Source organism: Lissotriton helveticus, chromosome 5_1 (genome assembly GCF_964261635.1).
Source record: "Lissotriton helveticus chromosome 5_1, aLisHel1.1, whole genome shotgun sequence".
NCBI classification, from domain to species: Eukaryota; Metazoa; Chordata; class Amphibia; order Caudata; family Salamandridae; genus Lissotriton; species Lissotriton helveticus.
In genome coordinates, this window is record NC_136065.1 from 775,559,258 (window position 1) to 775,572,909 (window position 13,652).

General features: G+C 40.0%; 2 protein-coding genes across 4 annotated transcripts in view; one reads left to right on the forward strand and one right to left on the reverse strand.

Moving 5' to 3' along the window:
- The window catches only part of VSIR (V-set immunoregulatory receptor), a 109,552-nt gene extending 99,690 nt beyond the window's left edge, over positions 1 to 9,862 (forward strand). Inside the window, exons 7-8 of one of the 3 annotated variants that reach the window (XM_078643249.1) lie at positions 6,731 to 9,143; positions 9,261 to 9,862. In XM_078643249.1, the coding sequence (XP_078499375.1) occupies positions 6,731 to 6,774 (44 nt within the window). In that variant the 3' untranslated portion in view covers positions 6,775 to 9,143; positions 9,261 to 9,862. Of the gene's footprint in view, positions 1 to 6,730; positions 9,144 to 9,238 lie in introns of all 3 variants that reach the window. The other 2 variants (XM_078643250.1, XM_078643251.1) reach the window with 2 other exon arrangements.
- Positions 1 to 13,652, reverse strand: part of CDH23 (cadherin related 23) — a 1,152,220-nt gene that overhangs the window by 637,479 nt on the left and 501,089 nt on the right. The window lies entirely within an intron of this gene.

The window sequence follows — 13,652 nt, forward strand, 5'->3', positions numbered from 1 at the left end:
GCTCAGGGAAACCGCAGCGTTGTGACAGCAATGTCCTCCTCTGTTCCCATTCTTTCTGCCTCAAACCTTACAGGCGCACCAAGTTGGAGACGAAATGTTCGTGAAAACGTCTCTCCCAGCAGTCTGGGTCCGCAGTACCACCGCAGCTTTTGGACGCCTGGTGAGTGATTGAGGCGGGTCACGGTTTAAAGTCCAATACCTTGGCTACCTTCAGATTTTGCCTATGTTACCGTGTCCGTATATATATATATATATATATATTCTTTCATACCATGCTTGTACGATTGAAGAAGGCGCTGACTCCGTGGGTCTGAATCCAAACTTTTATTCAAGGATCAGTGTCTGCTTAGACGCGTTTCGGCGTTGCCGCCTTGTTCACTACATCTGCATTTCAATCTAGGGCGTTTATATATGCATCACCTCCTGGGCGTGTCTTTCAATTACAGTACAGGTTAGAACTGGAAATTGCCATGGTTACAGTGTAGCTAAACCTGTTTTAAATAATTATTTTTACTTTTTACATAATTATTAATTTTTACATTTTTGTACCCAGGACGAGCATTACTTCAGAAATCATTTTTCATTTTCAAACTATTTCACCTGTTACGTTTTTCACCAAACCCGTATGTGTCAACATATATTTATAACCATTTTTTACCATTTTTTACACACAGCATGTTTAAATTCACAGCCGAAATAGGGTCATCCTCCAAACATCAGTGACATTATTTAGTGAAACGAAAATAATGGTAGTTACCACAACATGCTACAGTTTCCATACTGTTCTTCCCATGGATGTTCCCAATAAAGGTCCCACAATGGTAGCCCTTCTGGTTTGCCTGTGTGTCATTGCATTGCTAAAGCCTCGTGTGAACGCTGGGCGCGTGTATGGGACACGAGGCAATTACATCGGAGACGGCTGGCTCATGCGGTAACTTTCAAATGCTACGGTTCCCTCACGGTATGTGATTGACTGAGTACTGCACTTGTGCGCGTAGAATGATTTAATATCTGTTTACTGTAATGTAAACAGTCAATAGTTTGTACATCTTCGTTTCATTACCGCTGCAGGCGAATGCGATGTTTTTGTGATAATACCCGAATAATAATCGCTTGTAAGTGCGCCGAGCAGTAAAACACATTCTGAATGGGGAGATTGCTTCTGAGGCAGTGATACTGCGAAGCACTTCTGATGGTACGTGTGGCATACATAATTTATACTTGTAATGATAGTTGGCAGACATGCCACAGTTTTGTGCCCTGGTGGGCGTGCGAAGCCGGGTAAGCGCGTCAAATTGATTTAGCAACGCTGCACTGGTTCGCTGATTGCTCACCAGAGTTTACCAGAAAGGGCAAAACGGGAACAATTATGTGAGGTTTAATCTAATAAAGTATATTATAAGACTAAGTAGCTAGGGAACACGTGGTGGTAATTTAAACTAAAGTGTGTTGGTGAGTAAATGAACTAAAAAGTGAATGTGAAGACGTGATGTGTATTACTGGCATAAATTGTCTAGTAATGTGCTCTAACGTGCCCATGTGTAAACCCGTGAGTTTTGTAGTACGTGAACTGCAGATGTTAAACGAATGGTACTAGGAGAAGAGAGGACATATAGTGATACTGTTGCTAAAGATGGACACTTAGGGCTTCATCCGCATTCAGGCCGAATGGGATCTTGGAGTTTAGGAGTAAGATGTACCTTGACTCCAAACGGCGTAGCGCCAATGGGCGATTGCCTCCCCTTGGGTTTTTTGGAATGTTATCAATAACAAAATATTGTATGTTATTGGCATTACCTTGGTGAGCCTCATGTATATGTCTGGCCACAGGATACGCCGGATCATTGTTGGCGATTGCTCTTAAGTGTTGTAAGATCCGTACGTGTGCTGGATGAATTGTAGACCCTACATATCTTTTGCCATATGTACAGACCAGCACATATATTGCGAAGTCTGTCTTACAAGTGAATGCTTCCCTCAAAATGAAAGGTTTTGTCCTAAATGGAACCTGCACAGTGGTGGTGTTTACACCGTGCGTGCAAGCCTTGCACTTGGAGCATTTCCTAAAACCTTTCTGGGAATCTAGCCAATTCTTCGTTTTTTTGAGAACCGGCGCATTGCAGACTATCTCATTCCTCATTGACTTTGCCTTCCGAAAAGTTATCGAAGGGCTTTTTCCCACTATGTTGCCTATGTTAGCATCACCTCGAACTAAGGGCCAATGTCTTCTAAGGATTTTTCTCAGATTACTGCGGTATCTGTTGTACCCAGTTATGAGTCTTTGGGGGATTTTTCTTATTCTCATCCCCTACTTTTACCACGGATTTGGGGAAAATCAGATCTTTTCTGTTTTTGCCTCTACATTTCTCTTCGGCCCGCTGGCAAGTGCTAGCTGTGTACCCCCTCTTTCTGAGTCTTGTAAAAAGTTCCTGTTTAGCACTGGTAAGTCCCTCAGTGGTGCCGCAGTTCCGATTCATTCTCAGGCACTCGGCATAGGGAATTGACTGTTTCAGTGGTGTGGGATGGAAGCTGTGCGCATGCAGTAGGGAATTTCCTGCGGTAGGTTTTCTATATGTGCGTGTCTGTATTTTGTTGTTTTGTACATATAGCTCCAGATCTAGAAATTGGATATGTTCAGCGTTGGTGTTACATGTAAATTTCAAATTTAAGGCATTTTCATTCAGAGTCATAGCAAAACATTCTGCCTCTTCAACACTTCCCTGCCACAGGATGAAAATATCATCAATGTATCGTTTGTACATTATTACATTGTTTTTCATAATTTCTGCGTGCTGGACTTGTAGTACCTGCTCCTCCCACCAGCCCATATGCAAATTCGCATAGCTGGGGGAGAAGCAAGTTCCCATGGCTGATCCCTGTAGCTGTTTATAGTGTAATCTATCAAAGATAAACGTATTGTTAGTCAGAACCCACTCAGCCATTTCCAGTAGCATTTCTGTATGGCGGTATAGTTCAATAGGTCTACTGCCCAAGTAGTGTTTCATAGGTTTGAGTCCATCAGTATGTCTAATACTGGTATACAGTGATTGTACATCATGAATTGGTAGTTGTCATGCCATTCTATGTCAAAGATTTTAGACAAAAAATCACTCGTGTCTCTAACGTAAGCCGGGAGCTTTTTCACTTCAGGTTGTAGGAAAGAGTCAATGAAGATGCTGGTTTTCTCAAAGAGGCTCCCAATCGCTGATATTATCGGCCTCCCGGGTGGTGTCTTTTCATTTTTGTGCACCTTAGGAATTAGATATAATTGCGGTGTCACCGGGTAGTCGTTTTTCAGGTAATTGAACTCGTCCTTGCTGATGAGGCCCATGCCTTTCCATCTGTATAGTTCATTGTGAAACTTTTCTTGGATGCCCACGTTGTGCGTGGGGCTTACCCGCATATAGCAATCTTTGTCTTGGAGTTGACTGAGGGCTTCCGCGTTGTACATTTGTAGGGGCCAGAGTACTACATTGCCCCCCTTGTCTGACCATCTGACCACAACATCTGATCTTGATTTAATTCTTGCCATTAGGTTGTTGTATTTCCTTCTGTGGTCTTCATTTTCTTTCCAGTACTCTCTTGTACTTTGTAGTGACAAATCCTTGAGGTCTTTTATGACATTATCAGAGAATAGATCTAAATTGTCTTTCAGCATCAAAGGCATGAATTGTGATTTAGGTTTAAATGTTGTTTTGACTGAATCATATATGCTAAATTCTGACACGGTGGCTGCTCCACTGGGTGTGATACCATCCCCTACAGTTTCTTGTTCCAGATCAATTAACGTTTGTAGAGCTTCCATGTTAGCCACCGATAGGTTGCGGTCTAGGTTTTCCATTTGTGCCGTCATGGTTGGGCGTTTTTTGGCATTGATAAAGTATTTTTGCAGTTTAAGTTGCGAACATATTGAAACAAATCAATGCGAGTCTGGGCATAATCAAAGTTTGTGTTAGAACAGTACGATAGTCCTAGGGATAAAATAGAAAGTTCCTATATATTTTTTTTCACCCTTAGGGTAGGTCCTGGAGAGCCCAGCGGCCAGAGTGCAGTGCATTTAAAAAGTTGGGCATGTACTTTTAAGTTTTATGGTCCTGCAGTGAACAACTCTCAACTTGGTGTTTCACTATTGCAAGGCCAATTTCTCCCGTAGGATAACATTGGAGTTACCTTATTACATTTAATATGCTGTAACTTCCAAATGGGAACAGGTAACTAGTTCATGTTCAGTATCTTTGGAACTGTATTGAAAAATCCTCTTTTATGGTAAAGTCAGTTTTTCAATTACAATTTTGAAACTGCCACTTTTAGAATGTTGGTATTTTCCTGCGTTAGCAATTGAGTGCCTGCTGCCTGGCTCCAAGCCACAAGACCAGGAGGTCAGGATTATATGAGCCACATTAAGTAGTTGAGGCTTGAGAGCGTTGAGAGCAAATTTATCCACACCTTACTCCCACAGAGTGCCCCATATATTCTGCAACTAATTGATTTAGGCATGTATTCAATCTCCCATTCAGTCAAGCTGAGACCAGTCATATATTGGCGAAGGCTTTGGCAAACCGAGGAGCTCTACCCATACAAGATTCTACTTGAGGACCTATAGCATGCAAATAGCCACATGAGAATTCATTGGCTTTCCATATCAAAAGTATGCTTTATAATCTTGACTTGGCAACTCTTTGGGAGATTCCTGCTGAGGCCCAAGGTGTGAGCAAATCAGTAATCAAAGCAAAATTCAAAGCCTTTTTATGGGACTCAGAATTGCATAAATGCAAATCAGGTAGCCTGACTAATAGATTCCTGGATCACAAATCTATACCTTCCGTTAAATTGTTTTTAGACAATATTACTAGACCCACGGCTAAAAGTGTATATTTTTGTTTCATATATGATATTTTACCAACTAATAATCTATGCATTCGGTGGAGAGAGAAATATTGCTCAAGTGATAGGTGCCTGGGCTATTTAACTGAGATAGAAATGGTACATAATTTGTTTTTCTTTTGCAAGGCTTACGAGCAACCTCGCAAGACATGGATAAATACAGTGTGTCATTTTATAGGGATCCGGCAATATTCCATGGGCCTGACAATCTTGAGAACCTTTAATCACTTATAGCATTGCAGAATTCTTATCTTTAGTTTAGGCAAGGAGGAAGAAATACCTTGTTTGTAATGCACTTTAAATTGCTGGCCTTATTGATTATCTGTATGTATATACTCTTTTAAACTTTCTCTTATGAGTTGTTTAGACGATTGTTGTTTAAGTATAAACACTAATGTATACTTGTTTTAACTATGTGTATGTATGTTTTTAGACTTTATTTTGATTATTTATATTTTTTGGGATATATCATCTGAAATAAACATTGATTCATTTGTTTGTTGTTTTGGGGGTCAAATATTTGATGTGTGAGACCATAGACAGTGGAGAAACTTGTTTCTCATCCAATTGATATTAGAGTTACACAAATGCAGGAGAATTGAGTTCGAACATATCACACCCATGACTGCTTCTCAGTAATAATTTCTAAGTAATATTTTATGACACCACAAACATAGTTGTGTTCTCTACATAATGCATTGCCAGCTACAATTTGTACTGATAGTGCAGTTAAAGTCACACTTAGACTTACTCTGGTTGGGCAGTGGAGTTACAGCATGAACTCATATTTAGCTCCCTCTGGTTTGTGAAGTATCATCTGGGCCTAGAGTGAATCTTTTAACTTCTGAATTTAGCATTGTGAAGCCCTTCAAAAGCTACAGAGGAATGTTTTTGGGGGTAACGGTTTTAAATGATTTTCTGTAGTTAGTCACATGCATGTCATAACTTCCTCTAAATTTTTTCTTCATATAGGTGGATGTGCCATAGACTTTTTTTTTTAATTCTGTCAATGTGAGGCATGATTGACTCCTTTCAAGTGACACATTTTGGTCTCTAGCTATTAAAGTACTGTCTCACAAGGTTGACCTCAAACTTTTAACAAAGCATTCATGTTTTGAGCCTTAAAGAAAAATAAGTAAACTGCTAAGCCAGATATCTAATGAAATTTGAGCCTTGCTACCTAGTCAAGAAAATTGAGTGTTTTCCATAAAGTTTTGTCTTTCTTCAGTTTCTATTGCATCATTCTTTTCCCATTTTCTAATTGTTTTCTTTTCTCAATGTTCCATATAGTTTGGGTACCACCCTTTCTGCCGCTGTGACTTAGTCCACACTCTTTTTCCATTGTATATTGTCTTAAGTCACAATTGGTTATGTTCTTCCCTAAATAACAAACATAGTTTGTGTCCCAAGTAATCAGCTTTCTTCCATAGTAATATAGTCCATTCTCTTTTTCCATTGTATAGTGTCTCATGTCAAACTAGCAATCTTTTTCCATTGTATATTGTCTCAAGTCACTAAGACAATAGTGAAGACAGAACTTCAAAGTTATCAAATATAATAACTAATACATCACCTGTCACAATGGTTGTCTCTCCGTTTCATAAATTGGTATATTGTTCTTATTACATTTTGTGAATATATTTCTGCTGTAAAGCTGTGGATAGGCTTTTTCGTATATATTTATTTACTTGGGATCAAAAGTAAATATGCTAGTATTCCTGACCCAGTTCATAAAAACTGCACGTACCCTTGAAATTTACCCTTATCGGACAAGTACCACAGGTGATGCTTTTTGCAGGTGTTACAAACAATTTCGTTATCAGTCTATTTTGTTTCTCTCCCTCAGAACCTGTTCCAGATTCTCCACCATCAAATATTGTAAAGATATAACAGAAAGCTTGTTGAAGAACTGGCCAGTGCCAATTTGCACCGACATTTTAGGCAAGGTGTAAATGGCAATCCATTTAAGTAGGGAGGAGACAAGACAAAGGACTACATCTAGCTGAAGAACATCAACGTGTTCATACCATGAAGTGCCTGACTTCAACTGTGCTTTATATAATGGTTATTTCTGACATTTAAAGAAGCAAAAACAGCAATAATAATGACTTGGAATGTTTCAAACAACAGCTTAAAACCGACTGTGAAAAAGACGCAGAGTTTTTGCAATAGTTTTGCTTTAAACATTCAGGACATTGGTCGATTTTTTACTGTGGATCTTCCAACATATGAAACAGAGTTAGGATGAGAGGATCAAAAGGTCATAATAATGTTTGGAAACAAAACTGAGAAGTTGTGAGACAAACCACATAAGAATTGAGATTACAGTGCTTTTGATATGCTAGCACAAACATATTTTTAGCCTTTTTGGCTTCTAAACTTACTCTGGCAAAACAAGGGGACTGAATTGTAAATGTATCGCTATTTTTATTTTTTGGGAACCAGAACCAGCCTCGTCATCCTGTGAAAAAGCCCACTGGAAACCAAAAGGGACAAGCAAGGAGTGCTTTGAAACATGGATGGAAGACTAAGATGGATACCTTTGAGTGTGAGATCTTTCGGAGGAGTTGTGTTTGCATGAATTGCAGCTTTAGACTTTTGCACATGCTATATGGTGTTTGGACATAGTGGAAAAGCATAAGAAATTAACAAAGCAGAACTACCAAAAGCATCGCTATATCATCTGTTCTGGGCTATATTAATACATGTACAGTGTATGCTCTATAATGCAATGTAAGGTCTAGTATTTTTTCTTTTAGACAACATGCATCCTCTATTCTAGGACTCTGCTAGAACAATAGAGACTTTATTTTATCGTATTCAAACAAAAGAATGTAGCTTAACAAAAACTTTCAAATCTTTAGTAATGTAGCTACTACGACAAACATTCTTGAAAATTTGAAGAGCAAGCCAATATTTCACCAAAATCAACATTTTCTTTTTTCAAAAAATATAGATGAGCACTGCAAGTGTCTGCTAGAAACAATATAACTCAAGAAATCTAGATCTTGAGAGTTTATCCATCATATTTTAATTTTTACTTTTGAGAGTGTACTGTGCAACACTGGAAATTGAATTGCCTTTAGGTTCTTGTTGATAATGAATGGCGCAGTAATGGTTTGTGGTTATGAGACAGTTTAATGAAACAGCTGAGTTTTTAATGATGTCCTGAAAGGTAAGTGCTGAGAATTTACCGGAGGAATCAGACACAGTATTATTTATCATGTTCCAGTAGATCCTCAGCTTTCCACACGTAATGGACAAATAATTCCCCCAAGACATTCCGCTACCTCTGGTATGTCTTAGAGGGAACTACCACCACATTACTGGGGCACTCATAAGGGGTCCCTGGGCACCAGGAGTCTGATAGCGCTCAAGCTGGATTGATTTTAGTGTTATGGATTAAAAAATATTTTTTTATACGTTGGCATATTTAAGACAAGCCAAATAGGCAATTCAACTTTGATAATGTAGTTTTTAAAAGAATGTTGTCTTGATACAGGACTTGTGTACACATTTGAGGTTTAGTGTGGTGAGGTCCCAGACACTAGCTTTCTCCCTGTACTCAAGAGGCCAATTGATGCTCTGCACCCTTCAACCACATTAATCTCAGAACCTTTTTTCTGACTTGAACTCTCACTTTGAACTGTGTGGCCTGTCCCAAAACACTATTGGTTAAAAAAAAGTGAAAGTTTTTCATATGTTTCCAATATGCTGTTCCTCCAAGATGGCATTAATGAGCCTTATGTACAAAGCCATTTTGCAGTCGCAAATCCTGTGACTTGCAAAATCACATTGTTTGTGACTGTTTTTATGCACTTAACACATATTCCAATTCAGTTCAGAATTACAAAAATGGGTTTAGAAGTCCATAACGAATCGCTATTTGGATGGGGCATGTGTAGGGTGCCCCTTCTAAATAGTGAATTGTTACTGTATGTATCAATGTTTTGTTACCGTAGTCCACTAGCTAAATATTGCCATTTTATCAGCATATTAAAGGAGTTGTTGACCCTTTTGCAGCATATTGGAAAGGGGTCTCTTTCAGACCCCTTCTGCTTTAGGGCTGTTAAAAAAATGGTTGTTGAGGAGTAGGTAGTAGTCTATAGACCACTACCAATTCTCAAACAAAAAAGACAAAATACTTTTCTTTTTAAAGCAGCCCTGTTTCCTTTAACCCCTTCCAAGCTCATGACGAGTCCAGCTCGTCACGAGTCACAGTGGAGCTGTGCGCATGACAAGCTGGGCTTATCATAACGGCTGCGGCCCGCCCACCCGCGATTGATTCCCCGCCTGTGCGGGAGAATTAATCAGTGGGCGGATTCGTGACGAGCCCAGCTCGTCATGAGCACAGCTCCACCGTGACTCATGACGAGCTGGGCTCGTCACGAGCACCGCGGCGCTGCTGCCCCCCTCCCCATGTGAGAATTACCCCTGCGGCGAAGGGGTTAAGGAAACAAGCTGCACTAAACAAGTGAGCTAGATTTAACATACGATCCCAGACATGGTTGTCTGCTGATGCCAGCAGGCTGCCATCTCTGCGATGGCATCCAATTGTAGGGAGTTATAATTAACAACCAACCTCATGAATATTGACGAGGTAGGTCAGAATGTGACCCACTGCAATTTAAAAACATTTCAACTGACATATTAACACATATGTCAGTTACTAAAAATTCCTTTCCATTTTCAGAAAGTGGGTGTGCAATTTGCGACCACTCTTTCTGAATGGAATTTTTTACATCAGGCCCTACATTCTGTATTAATAAAATGTCTGTCATGTTCAACTTTCAATGTAATTACAGTACCTAAGTAGTGTGGCACTAATAGCCCCATAACGTGACATTCCATCAAAAACTCAGAGCTTGCATTACAGTCCATTTACAATTCCTTTCCTGTCAGCAGAAACCTTTGTGTAACAATTGTACCCTTTTATATTTTTTGTATAATAAACTCATAAGATTCTTTTACAGTGTGAGAATTGATGTCTGGCAGGTTTCCTTTCTTCATTCATCATTTAGTGCTAAACACAGGGACGCTAACACAAGCGTCAGAGTAAAATCTGCCAGTACATTTGATCTTATTGTATTTTAATACTTTTTTTATTTGAGAGTTTTTAATAAGGTGCTGAGTGTTTTACAACAAAGCATAAAAGACAAACATTTACACATCTGCAGGTGGGAGATAAATGACATAATACATTAGTGAGGCAAGAAGTGAGAGTTTGCATCTTTATATCCATTTACAAGATACATACGTTTTGCAGTCAGCAGTGATTAAACATTTAGGGGCCGATTCCGATTTGGTAAAATCCCTTACAAATAGGCGTACGGAGCATATTTCCCGTACGAATTGTACCCTTAAACGTTCCGTACGTATGATGAAGTATGATTCGGACCCAAAGCAGATCTCCGTACGAATGAATGAATGAATGAATGAAAGGATTCTTATTATGCGCAAACTTTGCCCGATGGGCGTCAAGGCGCCTATATCAAAATAACAGCTCGTCACGACTTGCAGCATTCTATCATAGGTAGGCCCTCCTGAAGAACCAAGTTTTAAGTTCCTTTTTGAACAGGTCAATTGAGGGAAGCGTTTTTATCTCAATTGGGATGGAGTTCCAGAGCTGCGGAGCAACAACTGAGAAAGCCCTGGCTCCCCATCTCATCAGTCTAAAACGGGGCACAACCAGTTGGAAAAGTCCAGCAGACCGAAGACATCTTGTTGGAGCGTGGCGAGTAAGTAATCGAACGAAAGACCACACTACTTAAAAATTCGTACGAATCGAATTCGGAACACGCAGTACGTGACGTCCGTACGGATCGAAGCAGCATTTTCCGACCCAGCAAGTACGATTTGTCTCGTCAACACTCCGTACAACTCTTTTTCTACGGGAGCTCAAAACGTCCTGAAAAGCAGATTTCGACTCGAACCGCGTACGAAACGGACCCCCCGGGTACGGTGCGTACACCCCATGATAGCAGGGGTACGGTGCGTACACCCCATGATTGCAGGGGTACGGTGCGTACACCCAATGATTGCAGGGGTACGTGCGTACACCCCATGATTACAGGGGTACGGTGCGTATGTGATTGTGTGGCTCTCCATACAAATCACTCATACGCAACGTTTTTCGTACGAATCGCGTTCTCATTCCCCGGATCGTACTTGTCGGGTCGTACAGCATGTTTACGATTCGTACGGTTCACTGTGAGGGTCCGTGCCGTAAATATTTTCCCTTGCTTTTCGTACGGTTCGCAATGATTTGGTCGTATATTTTTCAAACAAATCGTACTACGCGATTCAGAAGTAATTGTACGAGTCGTACGGAAAGGGCTACGGATTCGATTCGGTCATACGATTGGTGTACCGAATCGGAATCGGCCCCTTAGAGAGTAGCAGTATAATAGGAAAATGTGTAAGATATAGAAAGCAGCACTTGTGTGGTAGAGGATATGGTTAGGGTGTAGTTAGTAAATGAGAGATATTTAGTTCTCACTCAAATGTCTGTGTGTTGATAAGATTCAACATATGGGATTCTATTATAAAAGGTACATTTGGTCATAAATGTATGTTTACTATCAAATTTAGCTTGTTTTACACCGGCCTGAAAATCACAAACTGATTCATGGCAGGTGTAAGCCAGTTTATGGTGGCAGAGATCTCTCCCATGAGTCCAAATATCCCCATAGTCATTAATCCCACTCCAGATGTGGCAATGGGCATTCTAAGGCATGGTTTACCATGTAATTTTAGGATCATCGACACATTTATATGTTTGTCAATCATCCCAAACTCCTCTCCCTCTCCTTTCAACCATGTAATGGGTCATACATTGGGTAGAGGATCACTATTGGATTTGCTGAAGCGGAGTTAGGGGTAGGGGTTTTCCAAGTGGAAAAATTCTTTACTTGCAGAGTAAAAAAGTGTGTGTTTGTACAGGGGACCCTATTTCTCTTGTTCAGGCTTCTCACTACGGGGAGCTCCGGATAGCAGGAACAGGATCACACTGTACAAATAAATTTACCTTTCTTGGAGCACACCTGGAACTTGCTCCTGGCACAGCTTTCCAGGAGTATTCCTGGAAATGATGGCATTCATGAAAACACATGAAAATCATTTCAACCAGAGATCTCCCCCAATGCTTTTATTTTTATTTTTTTTAAATCAGGCCAATATGTCACAACTAGCAGGTTTTATGCATCTGAGATCTGCTTTACAACTGTAGGGCAACAGCGGACATGAACAAAGTGAGTGATGTTAGGGTAGGTTTACAAGATGACTGTTTCCTTTGTCTTTGAATATCTGTAAAAAGGGAGCTGGTCCTATAGGAATTGGAAGGACATTGCAGATAATAGGCCCATTTTCTGAGATAATGTGATTGATGGTGGGCATTTGTCAAAACGCTTTCTAGAACTAGTTTCGAGTTGCTTCTTAGGTTGCAAATTTTGCTAGGCTGTTTTAGGTTTTGTGCCAGGTGGGTGGGACAGTAGAATAATCAAGGTTTACTGCATTGTATGTGATGCAAACAATTTTACTAGCAGAGAGAGGCTAATGTGTTAACCACTTTATCGAGTTTAGAACAGGAGTATTTCTGTTGAATTTAATTATGTGAATGATCATCATGGCTGCTAATTAGAGGTTGGCTTTGAGAGGGTTTAGGCAGGACTTGATAGAGCAGCTTCAGTTGAAATCTAGCACACTTTAGTGATTTTTTAAAATAGAGGTCGAGACTGAGGGAGCTATTCAGCGTGGCCCCTAGGGATTTGGCTGATTTCACCATCTAGGGGAAGTTGTTCAGGACCTGTAGCTTAGCCATCTGGCCAGGAGGGAGGCTGCTGGGGCTAATAGAATTTACTAGTAGAATTCAGTCTTTTGAGGGTTAAGTTTAACTTTCGTCCAGAACATCCATGAGCTAATGTCAGATAGGTACTAGACAGAGCGTCACTATCATTTGTGCTATCTGTCTTTCGGTACAGCTACGTATCTTCTGCACATTGTTGGAATTCATTACCAGCCTTGGGGTATATATCACTCATCAGCTCAACATTCAAGATGAATAACAGGGAAGCTTGGGTAGATCTTTTCGATACTCCATAAGTAATGTCTGTAGGAGCAGATGCATTGAGTCCTGCTCAATGGCAGCTAGTTTACCCTGAAGTCCTTTCTATATGCAATGTTTTCAGAGAGATGACAAATTCAAATTTGATGGACCTTCATGATATTGTTCCTCACCATAAACATGTTAATAAACATGTTGACAGCCTTCTACATTCCATGCAGCATCAAGGAAACCGCTTTGAAAAGACTGAGCCTATGCACCAGTCACAACTCCATGACCAATCAGTATGTGGATAACAATATGAAGACACATCTACTAGATGTCCTGGAACATGGATCGAAACTATATGCAGAACTGAAGCAGACGAGATTTGTATTGAAAGAGAAAAAGCTGTTTGAAATAATCACTAAAGCTAAACTTCCACACTTTAATTGCCATAGTAAAATTTTCCTCCAACCATCCACCACAAAACAGGTTACAAATGAACACAACTTTTGCAAGCACATAGAGCAAAATGATGTAAGATAGATAGAAAAGCAAAAGAAGAGTGTGAATTTATGAAGGACGTTCTGTTGCATGATCTTCTTCCAACAAATGCATTATTTGATGGAGATGCTGCAACCTAACCAGCTCTAAATAAAACTTTCACCTGAAGAATTTCAATTCAAAAAGATGTCCTCATTGAAAACTGTTGTTGTTGTGTACT